The 15,002-nt window shown below is 37.2% G+C and overlaps 1 protein-coding gene across 1 annotated transcript; it reads right to left on the bottom strand.

The window, feature by feature from the left end:
- Positions 1 to 2,100: 2,100 nt before the first annotated feature.
- LOC105047829 (protein NRT1/ PTR FAMILY 6.2) lies at positions 2,101 to 6,494 on the bottom strand. Its single transcript, XM_010926924.4, has 6 exons — positions 6,372 to 6,494; positions 6,134 to 6,236; positions 4,403 to 4,620; positions 3,501 to 4,054; positions 3,022 to 3,371; positions 2,101 to 2,767 (listed from the first exon to the last, which is right to left on the bottom strand). The coding sequence occupies exons 1-6, from the start codon at positions 6,372 to 6,374 to the stop codon at positions 2,217 to 2,219; spliced, it is 1,779 nt and encodes a 592-aa protein (XP_010925226.2). The 5' UTR covers positions 6,375 to 6,494; the 3' UTR covers positions 2,101 to 2,216.
- Positions 6,495 to 15,002: the final 8,508 nt, after the last annotated feature.

Raw genomic sequence — 15,002 nt, 5'->3', positions numbered from 1 at the left:
TTTATTTTGTAGATCATTCATCATCAGATCCAGATATATCCAAAAATTGACCGCAACAGGATTCTTTAATCTTATGTAATTATCTATATTTTTTTCAATGTATAATAACGTGGGACTAAAATTGCATCTATACAAGTCTTCGCGTATGTTCAAGATCATAATAGAGAAAAAGGGTACATACCAGCACCATGACAAAAGATGAGAAGTGAAGGTCCAAGGGTAAAAACGTCATAATTGGGAAGGTGAGAGGTAAGTAGAACAAGAGGGGGAAAAAAGAGGAGAAAGCAACGGGAAAGAGGAGGATGGAGTACGTTGTTGGTGAAGAAAAATGGTTTTTCATTTTGGAGCATTTGTATCCGGAAGTTTGTAATTTATGGAATGTTGTTGAAAAGCTAAAAAGTTGCATGGCTGAAGAAAAGTTTAAATTTATTTACTGTTGTCATAAAAATTAAATACTATCAAAAAAAATGATTTACAGATATGGATAAAGACTCGTATGTGGAAAAAAATTTTGAAGAAAAAAAAATTTGAAATAGAAAAGATTGAGAATACAACTTGATGAAAAGAGAAAAAAAATGATGAGAAAGAAGAAAAAAAATAAAGCAGAAAGAAACTGTAAGAATAAAAAAAATAAAAAAAATAAAAAAAATTAAGAATATAAAAGATAGAGAAGGGGAAACTTGAAAAGTGATTATGCTAAGAATATTTTTATCTGTAATTAAGATTATTAGATGAGTGAAGGAAAATAAGAATAAGAATATAATTATTAATGATGCTACAAGTTTTAACATTCGAAAGAAAGGATAATATTTGTATGAAATAAAAAAAACTCAATATATAAAAATCATATATTGTATGTTGGAATAGTAAGTTTGTGAGAATTTTTGTGGATGTGTTACATAATCAAGAAATCCAAATAATATTTTTGGACTGATTATTTTAAATAAATTTAGATATTTGTATAGGACTAAAAAACATAAATAATATGCTCTGGCTAGTCTTTTTGGGTGAAATCTTAGTTGTTATAAATAATATTGCAATGGATCTGGTTTGTCACTCATGTGCACCAAGAGATACCATAACACGAGCCCATTTTGGTTGATTAAGAGCTTACCGTAGTATTTATGATTGGATTTATAGTATTTTTGATTACATTTAAATGAATTTAAAATTTTTATCGACAATAATGTTAGGGTTTAAAAAGAGAAAGTTTATAATAATCTGTGTGGGTATGTATTTAATCCTACATCAGCCATACACTGGATAGATTTTGAATATTTCTATAAGATAAAGGAATTAAACTAACATCTCCTAGTTAGCTTTTTTGAGTGAGAATTTGGATTGGGATAAGAATTCTTGGTGATACAAGTTAGATAAACTTGGAATCCTTGTTAGATCAATTAATTGGAGCAAATAAAAGCACATTGGAAGAAGAACTATGAGCAATGTTGGTTGCCTGTGGAGGTGAGAACAATAGATAATATGTAGTCAAAGCAATCGATGCTAAAATTTAGGTATTGGCCCAAAATATGGTTAGGATATAAAAATATAATTAAGATCATATTTTTATTACTTAATTTTTAGGATTCGTTTAGATGGTTGGGTTTAAATATCATGAGATTTATGGATTGGACTAATATAACTATCAAAGTATTGGATTATACATAGGTTGGGTTTGATTTATGTTTGCAAATATTTAAAACTATTTTTTGAGCAGGACATCCAGAGAGATCCTGAAGTGAGAAAGTACGTACAATCCCTGATGGTGTATTCCACAATGCTGAGCGGTAGGGCCGTTACCATGGCTGAAAACTAAGGCTAGCAGCACATCGAATCTTGGGTCAACCAGCCGGCACTCAAATCTTACGCCATTATTAAGATGCACGTAAGACTATAAGATGGCATACGGGAGGGATCAAAATTTGGACCGTGATATTTTGGTTTAAAACCTCCCGGGCAACACAAATAAGGAGGGAATGCCCACTTCGCCAATCTTTGTTTTTAAACACTTACCTCAAAAAAAAAAAAAAAGAAAAAAAAAAAATCCAAACGCAAGACACTTGCTGAAGACCAGAGAGTGTAACTTCAAAGACGACGAGAAACCAGCCAAATCTAAATTATTAAAGCAAACAATTGATATTATACATAGAATTAACCAACCAGATGGAGAGCAGCAAGATATGCCCTCCCCAGCGTAGCTTGCACATCCCTATATATCACACATTATTCTCATCTATAGATGAACTCTTCCCCGTACTCTCCATCTGCAACCCGGCCTGAGGGGTCTGTGGCTTGGTCCGCGCGGCACAAAGGAGAAAAGCTCCCAAGTTGACAGCGCCCAGTACCGCGAGAAGACCATAGAAGCAATCCAACCTCCCATTGTTGATGTTGTCTGCGAGCCACCCATTCCCATGTTTGCCGCCCGTCAGGCTGTTGACGATCGAAACTAATAAGCTGCTGACAAAGAAGCCAAGCGAAAGGGTCGTAAGGAAGAGGCCGGTGCTCATGGTCTTCATCCCCTTTGGCGACCGGGTGATGAAGAAATCTAGCTGGCCGGTGTATACGAATCCCTCGCCGGCGCCCACAAGGAAAAACTGCGGGATCAATGTGAAAACACTGACGGGTAGCGTCGTGCCCCCGCGAGAGGCAGCAGCAGCACCTACTCTTCTAGCGACCGACAGCCGTTTCACCTCTGCAAGCGCCGCGGCCACCATCCCTATCACGGATAGGGTGAGGCCGATGCCGATTTTTTGTAGGTTGGTGAAGCCTGCGGGATGTTGGAACCATGCATGCATGCGTTCGTTCATATATTAGCTAGTGTCGGAAATATATAATTAACTGCATGCATGCTAGCTCCATATACATATACATACATATATATTTTGGCATGGCATGGAACAAGTTAAATCATGCATGAATCACCCAACGTAGCAGTACGCATATTAATTTGTCCAAGTTCCGGATATTTGATTATTAATTCGTTCGTTCATACAATATATAATTGTATGTATGTATGTATACCTTGTTTGCCTTTCCATCTCTTCAGCACGGGCATGATCATGCGGTCGTAGATCGCTAGAGTGATCAGAATGGCCCCGACGAGGAAGACTGTCAGTGATCCTGCTGGAATCTGGAAGCTACCAATCGACCGCTCCATGGTCGTTGCTTGCTCCACAGAGAATGTGATGATTTGAGCATATATGGTCCAGAACATGATCGTCGTAGCCCACACCGGAAGCAGTCGAATCATCATCTTCACCTCCTCGATCCTCGTCACCGAGCACAGTTTCCAGGGGTTTGGATCAGTCGAGGTCCCGCCATGCACTTGGTGATTATCTCCATCCGCCATGATCGCAGCCTTGTCCAGAAAACTACGTACGTACCAAATGCAATATTATGATATACTTATAATTTGTAAAGCTTTAAAATTAAACCTAGCTAGTTATATTATCATCACGATCGATCGAGGATATTTAATCATAACTTAATTATGTCCTCACCGGAATTGGTCGGTGTGTTGGATTCTGGAGGCCTCGGGGGAATCCTCGTACAAGAAAGCAACGTCCCAGGGCCAGGGGCACTGGAGCTTCCTCTTCCTCACCGCAGCCACGACAACTTGAAGAATGTGAACGATCGGGCTACCGGTGCTTCTCTTGTACCGGTATCTTCTTGTCCCGGACAGGAACACCACGATGGAGATAAGCATGGAGAGACAACAGATACCGTAGGCCCAGCTTCGGCCCACCTCGTCCTGTATGTAGACTAGGACGGTGACGGCGAGCAACGTGCCGGTGCTGATGAAGAAGAAGAACCTGTGGAAGAAGTTGGCCATCTGGCTCTTCTCCTTCTCATCCTTCTCATCGAACTGGTCGGTCCCAAAACCCGACACGCTCGATTTGAGGCCCCCCGTGCCCAAGGCGATCAGATACAAGCTCAGATAGAGGATGCCCATCTGGAACACGTCGGCTTCCTGGCATTTAGCGGTGGTAGAAGAGTTGCATGGCGGCGGGCGAAGTTGGGGCAGCCTCGTTACCACAGAGAGCATGCCCGTTCCCTATAATTAATTGTTCAACGGTCAAACAATGACTATTTATTTGTCAATCACTTGTATTAAAGCCTAGCAGAAGTCTATATACGCGCGAAAGGAATTTTTTTCTTTGAACCTCAATTAATTAATCGGAGCAGTTCTTATATATGCTAGTAGCTAGCGTCTGCCATTGCAGGTTAGAAGATCATGCCCTTCAGGGTTTATAAGCTAACTATATATGTATTATAGAGGCTCGGATCCTCGATCGATTATCGAAGATCATGCCCTTCGGGGTTCTTAAGTGAGTACATGAAATTAATTTTTACCCGTGGAACTAATGGGCACGTCTTTTTTATGAGTCGGAGGACTACTTACCAATGCTTGGATCACGGCAAAGATGACGATTGTAAGGTATCGGCCTAAGAAGGAATCAGCTAGGAACCCTCCAAGCAAGCATAGCAGGAAGGAGGTGCCCATGAAATCTGATACAACGTTAGCTGACTCTGCACTCGGAAGATGCAGCGTTCCACCCAAGTATGTCACGAGATTGACTGCGATTCCCATCGTCGACAGCCTCTCAGCTATTTCAATCACTGTGAACAAAATTGAACCAACAAATTTGCAGCTGCGTTAGACGGCACGTTTTTAATTAGGAAGCATAGCACTATAATTCGTGTCGAATTATGACCCTAAAAAAGTACAGTTGCATGCCATGTTATAGGGAGAAAGTAACAGAAATTTGCTGAAGGGTTTAACAAAGTTGAAATAATGTATCTCAACACTTTGGAGTAAAAATGATAAATAAGTGCGCATTTCAATCACTGGCAGGTAGGTTACTACCTGCAACGGTCTGCATCGAGGGAGAAGTTATCGTGTGGACCAAGGCAAATCTCGGAGCATATGCACGCGCAATCGGGAATTGGTGATATACAAGGGGCAACGTGGCGTGTTATCCACCGTGGGATTCAGAGCGGTCCATTTGGACCTGGTCCACGTGATAATTAGACGCATCTTGATGGGGAAATGCGGACAAGGTTAACAGTTAATGCTCAGCCCAAAAAAAACAAAAATAAAATAATAATAATAATAAAACAAAAAAAATCCGCCATCCAAACTGGTCCGGTGGTCCCCATTAAATTTATTTTCTATGGTTGGCATGTTTGATCCGTCCTTGGAATAGAAGAGGTCGCGCTTGCAACTCCAGCAGTCTGGCTATTGCCTTTGTCTATTTCTCCCTCTTTACCGTCCCTTAATTTTTTTTTTTTTTTGGCGTGAACCAGTAAGCCACCTACTACTTTTTATTTTAATATTTTTTAAGCAAAATTTATCACCAGCTGCTCACTATCATAAATCTTCAGTGCGTCATCCTTCTCTAGCTTGCAGTGCTTTTAAGCAAAGATATTTGTTAGGCTAACCTTTGACAGCCAAAAGAATTACATGCTGAGATCAACTCAACGTGGAATTTAATCTTTCTTTATGGTACCCTAAATATGTTTGGCACTTGCTCGCATGCCTATGTAGAAAACACTCTTCATGTGCCGAGTGATATGCTTCGTGGAACAACAATATTAATGGTCAAAAGTAATTTCCCGATGCCAAAATTATGAGTACATAAATTTAGTTCCTAAATTCAGTTTCTGTTTGGGATATAACGTATTCATCTAGTCTAAAATAATCTTAATGTTTGATCATAGCGAGTTTATAGTCCTGGAAGTAGGAGAAGAACTAGAGTGGTGAAATTTAAAGCGCAACATATTACCTACAAACATGCAAAATCCAACGCAAAAAGCTTTGTACTATCTTAACGCTAAGAGATGATGATCACTCATCCACAGAGGATAAGTAATAGATGTTCAAAAGATGTTGATGTGCCTTTAAAAAAAAAAACATTTATTTTTGTCTCGTCCTCCTGCTCAATTTCCTTCTACAAGAAATTGTGACACCGAACTTCTTCTTCTACTTCTTCTCCTTTTTTTTTTTTCTTTTTTTAAAAAAAAAATAAATAAATAAGACGGGGGGTAATGGATATTAAAACAATGAAGAAAACAAAAGAAAAGGAGAATTGAAGCTAGGGATAAGCGGAGAAGCTAGAATTGGATGACAGACCTAAGATAAGAGCAGCAGGTACCCAGCCGCCGGTCTTGGTTCTGTCGGCAGGAAATCCCTTGTAATCCACTGCGTCACCCACCGACCAGCTCATTTTTCCATCCTAAGAAGCATATTCGAAAGAACAGAAAGAAAAGATTAATAAAAACAGGTAAGATGGAAGAGAGCATCTGAAAAGACACTGCATGGACCCTAAGAAGTTTGGAGGGGGTTGCAAATTAAGCCAACCGAGACACACCATGTTGCTCTGTTCTGAGGTCTCAACAGTGCAAATGGGCTACAAAGGCTAAAGAGATGGTACGAAACTAGAGAACCCTCGCTTCTGTGCTCCCACCCGCACATCTTAGGGCTCTCGATGGATCTCCTTTTATAGGCAAAGTTTGAAGCCTTCCCTCACCCAACAAGGACTTCCACTAACATTGGATGATTGATGTGCACAGCTAATTAACTTGAGAAAGTTGGGAATCGGCTCTCCAAATTTGAAAATGAAAAGCCTCCGGGGAGTCCAAGATTTCGTGTTCTCTTTGATGGTCTCCATACCAGACAAGTGTAAGGAAAAGGTGATGTGGAACTAATGGGGAGGTTGGAGCGCAAGATCAAGAAATTAATAAAGGAAATCTTGGGACATGCCTTTGCCATGGTATACCGTTGTGTGGATGGATGGTTGAAGAGGGTGTGAGCCTTAGCTGAATGTCTCTCTTTAAGTGCTCCACCTACCCCACAACCAAATGTCACCTTCTTTTGTTTTCTTGCTACGTCCAAACTATCCCTCTATATTTGGAAAATGAGTTAAGTAAGCCCTTTTTTTCCCCAGCGGAAGGTATGCATGTCCTTATATTTAATGGTAGAGAATCTTCGAATGAATACGACGGTAGGATGATATATATGTGACGATCACTTGGAATCAAAGAAATTTTGGCTATATTCTACATCTTACTATAATTAGATTCTTTTGAAATTAAAAGGCAAAAGTTCCAAGAAAATTAACTAAATAAAATGCCAAATCGCCGCAAATTATTATGGATCAAAAAATCCCTTCATTCCAAGCTATTCTGGCCAGACGACATTTTGTCATCTAGGTTAAGGTAATGGCGGAAAGAGATATAATTAGATGGCGTTTTAGATGCGGTCGGGGTTCCGCACTTCCGGTTCCGACCAACTTGGTGGTTTGGCTCGGGGGAAGTTACTTCTCCCAAAAATGAAAAATAAATGAATAATTTTTTTACTCTACTATGAAAGCGGAATTATTTTATTATAGGTTGTGGCAAGGGTAGTTTTATGCTGGGCTAAAGTTGTCGAGCAGTGTGAGTCCTTGAATGACGGAAGGCAATTCGATCACCGAGTCTTATCCATGTTTCATGTTTGAAATTAGTTAAGCTCATGAGATCCCTCGAGAAGACGAGAGAGGTGAGCTGTGTATGATACAATTAATCTGATCCTGTTGGTGGAAGCACAGCAGGACAAGATATATAAAGCATATATAACCAGCTGAGGATAAGCCTACCCCAGGTCAGGTGTATGCGAGATTTCCAATCTGCGGGTCCTCAAGTCATATCTTATTCTACCCTGTAACCTGGGCGGACCTGTCCATAGCGTGTGATGGGGCAAAATCAAGTGCCTTCAAGGAATATATAAAGAAATATAATGGACTGTTGTATCTTTGCAGCTCAGTATGCGCCTTATAAATTAAATCAAAAAGACAAATATATGTGCGGGATTAAAGCGCGCATATATATATATATATATATATATATATTCCACATGCTATGTATCTACGGGCCGCAGTGCATGCAAGCAGCGATTTTGCCACGGAGGAACCAACCAGCCTGCTCTCAGAATTGCTTAATTAGTAGTTGCATGACAGACTCTGCAGGCATCTCCGTTAGGGTAAGGGGGGCGGGGTTTAGCTAGGCTACCTCAACTCGTTCAATCCAAGAAGCAATTAATACGCACCTCCCTTGATGGACCCACCAGATCCAAGTCCAACCCACCACCGCGTTGATCCTATTATGTTGGTCTAGCTAGCTAGCTAGTAATAATGAGATTGAAAATGAACCGTAAATCGACATTAATTGTACGTACATACATATATTGTATAATAAGAGAACATGCCTGATTAGAAATTACGGGCTATATTATGAGAATTCAGACTGAACCAGGGCAGGCTGCGACCGTGCTTGTTTAATTTGATGGATGAACGAGAGAGTGGGTAGGATCCGATGGAGTGAATTAGGTGCCCCAGAGGGTCCCACTTCAAAAAAGAGGACTAGGTGGTGCTCCACCCAGCAACAGTAGCTGGGGAGGTGGTGCTCGTCAAAGCCATGCATGATGACCCCTTCCAAACTCTCACCGCCCACGCGGCTCGATTTGGCCCCGCCACTAACCGGACTCAACCGATCCAGCCGACGGCCTACATACATCAATCCATACCCTCGGCTTTTCTACCACTCCCAAGTCAGTCAGCGGATGGCTACATCCACAAGTTTCCAGGGCTGCAGGTTGGATACCTAAAAGTTTTGCGCTCATGCTCAAAAGAAGGCATCGTCGTGTAGAAGACTACAACATATATTGAAGGCATGAACCCATGAAAGGGATACAGCAGAAACATACAATTGTTACGGGCGGTCGGTCAGATTTATAATATTGGATCGGCTCTCGGGATACGGTTGTATCGAGCAGAATCATGTTGCGTGGGCCAAAAGAAAAATTCACATGGATCTGAACAACTGATGTAGGACTAAAGTTCACATGGGCATAAGATGGTCCCATCCGTCTACAAAATATTGTCCGCTTTGGACATACCGACACGATTTTGTCCCTTGGAGCCATGTTGCGTGGGTCAAAAGGTGTCTCATGAAGGATTGGAAGATGTAAAACTCTTATAAGACAAGATGATCTGATTGAACAATCGATGTGAAATTAAAATCTCGCTCCCTCTGCAATATATATATATATATATATATATATATATATATATATATAGACATATACGATAATAAAGATTTTATTTTTTTCACAACTCCTGATCGTAAATGTATGGCAAGATAATGCGGAATTATATATACTTCGCTCACCTAAGACTTCTCATATATGGTATAGTTTCATGCGCATGATTCTTGTCCCCATCAATGCATCTCCTCTCCATTATCTCATGAGAAATGTACCGTAACTCATTCCGAGAGTATCTTCTTCTCTTTCCTTGTGTTAATTTATGGAAATCTATTATTATTATACATATATTTTTTGGTAAGGGAAATCTTATTAGTTGATCTAATTAATACACCTCCCGATAACGTTAATTTGATAATTAGAAAACACAGCAGACTATCTAGAAAATTTTCAAAAGCAGATTTAATTAATTTCCACCGAACATTCGCATGAGAGACTCTAACCGCCAATGTTCGACTTTAAGTTTGGAGTAAAAACGTGATGATTCTCTCAACTTTAAGTTTGCACGATCACTTCTTTCTACCTTCGTTCATTGGCAGCTCCGGCGGTGATCCCTCATGCGAGGTGTGACTGGCACATTGCAAGCTAGCTACCATGTCCGTACGCAAGGGTTTTGCGCACGAGTGGCAATGGTAAGTATAACATGTTTCAATTAAATGAGACTTTGGTGGCAACAACCTGTAGATCTACAAGTGTGCAATCAAGAGCCAAGGGATTCTTCTTTTTATTACCATTCATACCCAATGAAGCTTTATCGGTACATAATTAGCTTATACCTTTGTAATTTTTCTTTCTTATAATTATCTACATGTGTGTGTATATAGATACACACACGCGCGTCTACACACACATGTGCACACTCTCATGTATGTATTCCCTCTCCTCCATATATGTAAGGATCCATATGGGCATGTATGTAGTCTCACATCTTTTATTGATGAATTTTTAAAAAGGTGCTTGTTCACCATGATATGCCAGCAGGCAATAATCGGTGTGCAATATGGTGGCTTGTTATCATTCAACTATCGAGAGCTAGAGGTATTCGTTGCTCTATGATACTAACCTTAAATAATCCTCTCCACTCTAAAAAAAATGAGATATGCTTTTTCGCCCAAGCTATATCTTTCATTATTTAACTTGGAACAGATAAGCTATCCCAATATACTAGTTGCACCCTAGCCCGTACGTATTACTCGGCATTTGAAACATCCAAAGCCCTCACTTGTGTTACAATCTCTTGCTGTTGAGCTCCACATATATATTGTAGTCTCATATCGACTATGCACCACATAAATTTTAGATATTTATATAGGATTTCAAATAATATTTTTTGACTAATTTTTTTAGTTTAAGTTTTAGACTACTATAAATGATTTCAGAATAGATGTAACTTATGGCTTATGTACGTTAGGAGATACTACAGCATGAGTCTATTTAGATTGATCATAAGTTAATCATAATATTTGTGATTGAATTTATAGTACTTAAAAATGGATTTGGATCCTTCGTTTGATAAAGATATCAGAAGTCAAATAGAGAGAATATATAATTGAGGACCGATACATACGAGGGTGCATTTAATATTACATCCATTATACAGTATGTAGATTTTGGAGAGATCTCTCTCCGTATAGGCACAACTATGAGAGAGATACAAATACCTAACATCATAACACATCATATCTACATCAATTTTGATTTGATTTCCATAGAAAGAAGAGGACGGATGATGGAACTGAAACAAGGAAGTCAAACGAAGAAGGATAAGGTAAGAGGGCAGGCAGCCCTAGGCTTTGATGTTGCTCGGACCACCCAACCCTAGAAATGATGCACATCATGTACATGTTCGTCATGGCTTTCATTATCTTTCCATTTCTTTCTTCCGATATCTTTTAAATGTTCAACTTGAAAACGTAAAGACGGTTTAGGTAACACGATGGAGCGCTGATATTTCCGCTCTTGGTGACTTTCGCCTGAACTTTAGGCCGAACGCGTTGTCCTGTCAGCGGACTATACCACATATTCTAACATGTGAACGTGGTGGCTCAACTGAAAATGTGGTGGTTTTCGGAAGATTCATCGGAGAGGTAGTGGGATTAACAACTCAATTTGAAGTTTGCCGCGACTTGCTGACCAGTAGGCCAAATGATTGCTGCCATGATCCGTTAATTAAATTGCACAAAAGAATAATGCAACAACATGCAACAAATACCAATAAGAATACTAGTAGTAGTTGCTGTTGTTGTTGTGGTAACAATAAAAATGGCGATGACATCAGCAGCGGCAGTAGTGATGGTGAAGCTCTTTTAACCATTTGGTGACGGTCTTATGAATCCTTATTAATTCACCAAATATTTGTATTTATATCCGCCTCTGGTATTATTTTAAGTCATCACATAATCATTAGACGTTATCTTAGGCCCCTTTTCTATCACTTCCAATAAAAACTAAATTACCTTTTCTTACTACAGCCTTCTCGCGTCTCCGTGGATATTCGTCTATCTCCGGATATATCTCTTCACTTCTTCCAATTAGCTCAATTTTGTCACATATAACTTCACTATCTCATTGCTATTTTTTTGGTATCTTAAGTAGCAAAATCGGTCTCTTTATGGTGTAAACTTTAATAGTTGTATCTCACATGATTAGGAGCAAATACGTACCCAACATAAATCCTTTTTTTTTTTTGTGTGAAGGAGAGAATTTTGTTACCAATAGCAGGAAAGGAATACAATGACCATCAGCCAAATATGTATTAGAACTAACCCAAAATAGATAAGGACAAGATATATAGGCCTACAGAAGCCAAGTAATTAGGACACGTTTCGATAGTTAGACTGAAAATTTCTTGGGATTCTTAATCCAACTCCCAAAAATATTATATTATAAACTAATTAGGTTTATATTTTCAAATATCTAGAGCCATCTTTTGAGTGGGTTGGTCTGATTATTTTTGATGATTGAGCCATGAATTTTATGAAATTTTAGATCCAACCATCAAACGGTCTCTTAAAAATATGACAACTATAATATGGCATGAGATGCAAAGACAAGCCATACAATAGAATATCAATATTATGGTACCAAGAATATTAGTAGTTTAAGAAATATTTTTGCAAACTTGGATGATTTTTACAGGTCATTATCTTTTAAGGGTTTGTTCTTTTGTAGATAAATATCATGAAAAAATTGATTAAGTTTTTTTTTAACTAATTTATTCATATTTTCATATTTTTCAAAATAGATAAATTACTTTCTCATAGATAGTATTTACTCATGAAGTGGAAAAAAATCTTTGCCACCCAAGAGGTGACTAAATCATTTTTTCATCAATCAAAAAAATAATCTTTCTGATTCATTCCTAATATACCCTTGACCTTATAATAATGATATAATATAATATAATAATATATTATAATAATCATAATATAATATATAGTAATATAGTATATTATTATATAATATGATAATAAAATAATCATAATATATAATAATAAAATAAAAATAATCTATTAATATATTATAATACAATAATATAACAATATAATATATTACTATACACTATATTATTATAATATATTACAATAATAATATTATAATATTATATATTACAATATATTATATCATATTATACTATTATATATAATAATATTTATATAATACTATAATAATAAAAAATAATATATTAATATAATATAATATATTATATTATGTTATATTATTATATACTATATTATTATAATATTATATATTATAAGATAATATATCATATTATACTATTATATATAATAATATATATATGATAAAAGGTATTATGAGAAATATGGATAGATCTTAACAATTTATCCAGAAAACTAGTAATACAAAAAAATATGGGTAACAGATTCTCAATTCATTTTTTAATACATAAAAGAATATAGATAAATTATTTTTTTATTTAAATATTATCTAAAAAATATATATCTAGAAAAATATAGATTCAAAAGAATAAGTCTTAAAGTGATTGATAGCGATGAAATAAAAGAATTTCTGGTGACATGATGTCGGTATGCATCTAGACCATAGGATGGCTTGCGCAGAAACCATCGTCCTCCACTTGATGGGCCAGTAAGCAAGAGTTCAGGAAAAAGAATCCCCAATTTCCATCTCAACCGTCCATTCTATGGACCCTTGTGTAAAATTCTTCTACGAAAGAAGCTGAAAACTCCATCCTGATTTTCCACAATCCACCAAACAGCACGATAATTATGTTTCTCATTGAATAATTTCTTGTATCCATCTGATTCTCTTCTCGCCTGTTACGAATTTGGAGTCGGAGGCTTCCGAGCTAGTTATCATCTTCTAGTCTTCTTGGTCTCGATCAGCACTTGTGCTAACAGCGCCAGCAGCACGAGATCCTATTTGTCTTCCTTTTATCTCAGCCTGCAATGATGGAAGGACTAGGTGGTGATGATCGGAGGAGAGACCCTTGCTACTTCAGCAGTTACAACACAAGTAGGACATAGCGAGGAGGAGAGAACCAAGGAGAAAGTTTCCACGTAGAGATAGATTTCTCTAAGTCAACAGTCTTAATTAGTATCATTCCTTCATTTTTATCTTCACTATATGTCGAATTTGATATTTAATTTAATTTTTTTTATTAATTAACATTATATTGTCTGCAAATAATGTATACCATGGTATTCTAACCAAAAAAAAAAAAAATGGATACAATGGTACTTTTTTAAATATTAGTAGTAAATCCATAATTAGTGCAAAATAAAATGGAGTGAATCTTGATCCTTGATATAATCTTATAATAATTATTGTTATTGTCGTTGACAGTGGTGACAACGGCAACATTATACCATGGCAATTGTGATTGAAAGAAATTTTAATAAATATACTTATTGGCGTTCGAACATCATTTTAAAATTTTATCATTCTCAAGTGAGATGACAATTTAAAAAATAAAAAAATCTTATCAAAAAAATATAAATTACTAATTTTTACAATTTATAGAATTAAATGTAGCTGAACCAATAAAATTCAACCTGAATGGTCATCCTTAATGTTCATTATAGCTTTTGGAGTGAGTATGTTTTGTTTAATGCGTCGAATTACCTATTGATGCATGTGTCGTTAATAATAAGCCTTACAAGTTTTGTTCTATAGTATATTAGAAAAAAATTAGAAATGTATAGTCTAATGGTTGAAGATTCATCTGAGCTCTGCACTCACCATCTTGCTTTAGTTTTGTTTTAAGTAATTTTAAAAAAAAAGTCATTTGCAAAATTGGGCAGACATACTTCTAAATATATAAGATGCGAATTGAATAGCATTAATATTTGCAATTAAAAATTTTTATATGTCCACGAACTAAGGCAGGGATTTTGTTTCAATCATTTTTTCCATTTAAACTCTGTTGATATTAATCTCCGGTAGATCCAGAAGATCCCAATTTTGCTTTCTACCAATTTGTTGTTTTCTCCACTTATTTCCAATGTTGCTTGGACTATTTCTTGTATAGTTTTTGAGGACATGTGTTATATATAGTCGTGGATGACATGTCTCAGAAATATATTCGGCACAGAGGAGTTATTTAACTCTCGCTTCAGCATTATGTTCATAAATATAGAGTTTTTTTGGGTAACGATCAGGAGCTAATAGCTTTCATTAATCAGAGTTAATACAAGATTAGTTCGGAAGACATGCAAGCAAAGTAACACGCATGAGGCACACGACATATTAATTCAACATCCAATGAGGGATAGGTAGCGTGAATTGTGATAACGACATCCCGTTTAAATCAGTCGTCCATCGCAGCACCCGGTCTTCTGCTTGCATAATAGATCATAAGAGTGTAGCTGAAGCTATTTACAGTCAAAACTCCTCAGCCACAAATCTCCATCTTCTTGTGGAGGGGACACCGGAAGCATCA

Source organism: Elaeis guineensis, chromosome 7 (assembly GCF_000442705.2).
Source record: "Elaeis guineensis isolate ETL-2024a chromosome 7, EG11, whole genome shotgun sequence".
Taxonomy (NCBI): domain Eukaryota; kingdom Viridiplantae; phylum Streptophyta; class Magnoliopsida; order Arecales; family Arecaceae; genus Elaeis; species Elaeis guineensis.
The sequence above is the reverse complement of the archived record's forward strand: the minus strand, read 5'-3'. Positions and strand labels throughout refer to the sequence as shown.

Bases quoted from the DNA above. Each gene is read 5' to 3' on its own strand.
- LOC105047829 (XM_010926924.4), bottom strand. The intron at 3,372-3,500 runs GTGAGGACATAA...GTACGTACGTAG, and splicing joins CAACACACCGACCAATTCCG to TTTTCTGGACAAGGCTGCGA. The intron at 2,768-3,021 runs GTATACATACAT...AACATCCCGCAG, and splicing joins GAGATGGAAAGGCAAACAAG to GCTTCACCAACCTACAAAAA.